This window comes from Pteropus vampyrus, unplaced genomic scaffold (assembly GCF_000151845.1).
Source record: "Pteropus vampyrus isolate Shadow unplaced genomic scaffold, Pvam_2.0 Scaffold417, whole genome shotgun sequence".
Classification (NCBI taxonomy): domain Eukaryota; kingdom Metazoa; phylum Chordata; class Mammalia; order Chiroptera; family Pteropodidae; genus Pteropus; species Pteropus vampyrus.
In genome coordinates this window covers 375,615-377,675 of record NW_011889198.1, presented here as the reverse complement: position 1 = coordinate 377,675, position 2,061 = coordinate 375,615, and the positions used below count along the sequence as shown (strand labels likewise).

General features: G+C 36.5%; 1 protein-coding gene across 1 annotated transcript in view; it reads right to left on the bottom strand.

Annotated features, from left to right (window-relative positions):
* LOC105306060 (ATP-binding cassette sub-family A member 3-like) overlaps positions 1 to 2,061 on the bottom strand; it is a 104,046-nt gene that overhangs the window by 56,679 nt on the left and 45,306 nt on the right. The window contains 1 exon segment of the mRNA XM_011380959.2: positions 1,020 to 1,149. Within this exon segment, the coding sequence (XP_011379261.2) occupies positions 1,020 to 1,149 (130 nt within the window).

Below are 2,061 nucleotides of genomic sequence, written 5' to 3'. Positions count from 1 at the left end.
GCGCACGTGCTCAAATTTCCATCTGGGCTTATTTGCTTTCAGGCCAAAGGACTTGCTTCAAGTCAACTAGCAATAAATTCACTCGGGTTCTGTATATCTGGGAATGTGTTGTTCAATGTTCACTTCTGAAAGACAGAGGTGAGACTCTTGGTTGACAGTTTTGCTTTCAGCACTTTTTATATATTGTCCCATTGGTCCCTGGCCTCCATTGTTTCAAATGAGAAGTCAGTCATTAGTCTTACTGGGGTGCCATTATATGTGACAAGTCATTTTTTCACTCTGCCTTCAATATTTTCTGTCTCTCAGAGTTTTAACTATGGTGTGGATCTCTCTAAATTTATTCTATTTGGAGCTTGTTGAGCTTCTTGGATATGTAGATTAATGTTTTCAGCAAATCTAGGAAGTTTCAATCTTATTTCTTAGAATATCTTTTTTTGCTTTGTTCTCTTCCTCCTGTCCTCACATTCCCATTTCATGTGTGCTGGTACACTCACAAAGTTTTCTCAAATTTCTCTGAGGCTTTGCTAATTTTTTAAACTCTATTTTCTTTCCATTATTCAGACTGTATAACCTCAATCTTCAAGTTCACCAATTCTCCCTTCTGACAATTCACATCTACTGTTGATCCTCTTTAACAAAATTTTCACCTTGGTTATTGTACTTTTCAACTCCGGAATTCCTACCTGGTTTTTAAAAAATATTTTCTATCTTTCTATTGATATTTCCTACTTATTGAGGTATTCTTTTCATACATTCTATTGTTTCTTTAATCATGGTTTCCTTTAGTTCTTTGAACATGTTTATAATGGTTACTTGAATGTCTTTGAAAAACCTAGCAACTGACACCTCTCACGAGAAGGTATTTCCAACTTAGAAAGTAGATTATTAAACAATTTTATGTGTCACTGAAATGACTAAACTGTTAACATCGAGGGGGATACACAACACTCTGGTAAGCTTTATCTACAGCGTTTGTGTGAGGGCTCCCCCTCAACCCCCGAACAGAGCTAAACACATACCTGAGAGAATGGACAGTGTAGTGGATTTTCCTGCCCCATTATGTCCTAGAAGAACAGTGATTTGCCCCTCATATAAATTCAAGGACAAGTCTTTTAAAGCTATTTTGGTAGTGTTCTGCACTCGGAACTCCTGTGGGGAGAAAAACCCCCAAATGCTCATTTTATCTATCATTATCACTTTGGAAGAACAAGCACTCATATGAACTATCTATAGAAGAAATAATTCATCATTAACCTCATGAGGAAAATATCCAAAATGTAAGAAGGACAAAACTGTGAAAAGGAAAAAATATTTAAAGGCTTAACAGGAGTTTCAGAATTTCACAGTAAATCTATAAATATCCCCTGAGCAACCTCATCCATGCCTGCTTGTTTCAATTCCCATCTTGAAGCTGATAACGCCACAATCTTTTCAGTCATTGCCTTTGTGCTAATTTGGAGGACTTCCAATTAAAAACCTAGCTAGAACATCTAAGACATAGATGTTCTATAGGCATCTCAAGTTTCTTGTGTGTAGACTACCAGTGCTTCTAAGATGCAAAAATCTAGAAAGAGCATCACTCCTACTCTAGCAAACAAGTACCTAAATAATCTATGAAATCGTAACTTTTCTCGAACCCATCAGAGAGGTGAGTTTTCAAGGCAACTAACAAGTTTAAATTTGCAGAAAGATAAGACGCCTTCAAGAACACATGGTATATAAATATTTGCTTACCTGGGGGCAGACATAGGCGCTATATAAACTAGTGAGAAAATTTCGGTTAACTTTTTAATGAAAATGAAATGAAAACAGCTTGAGAAACACAATATTTAAGTGGGAGAGTTGGTATTCAAGTGCATTTCATTTAGGCTTAAAGTATGTATTCCTTCCAATACACCCACTGATGGTAAACTGAGGCAAAACACCTTGTGTAACAAAAAAATATATGCTATTTCTTTTTTCCTCCAACTGACAGTGAGTATTTTCTCCCTAGGTGCTCTCATCCTATCCCCTTCCTAGATCTGAGAGCCAGGCTCATGTAACTGCTTCTTTGAAATCTCT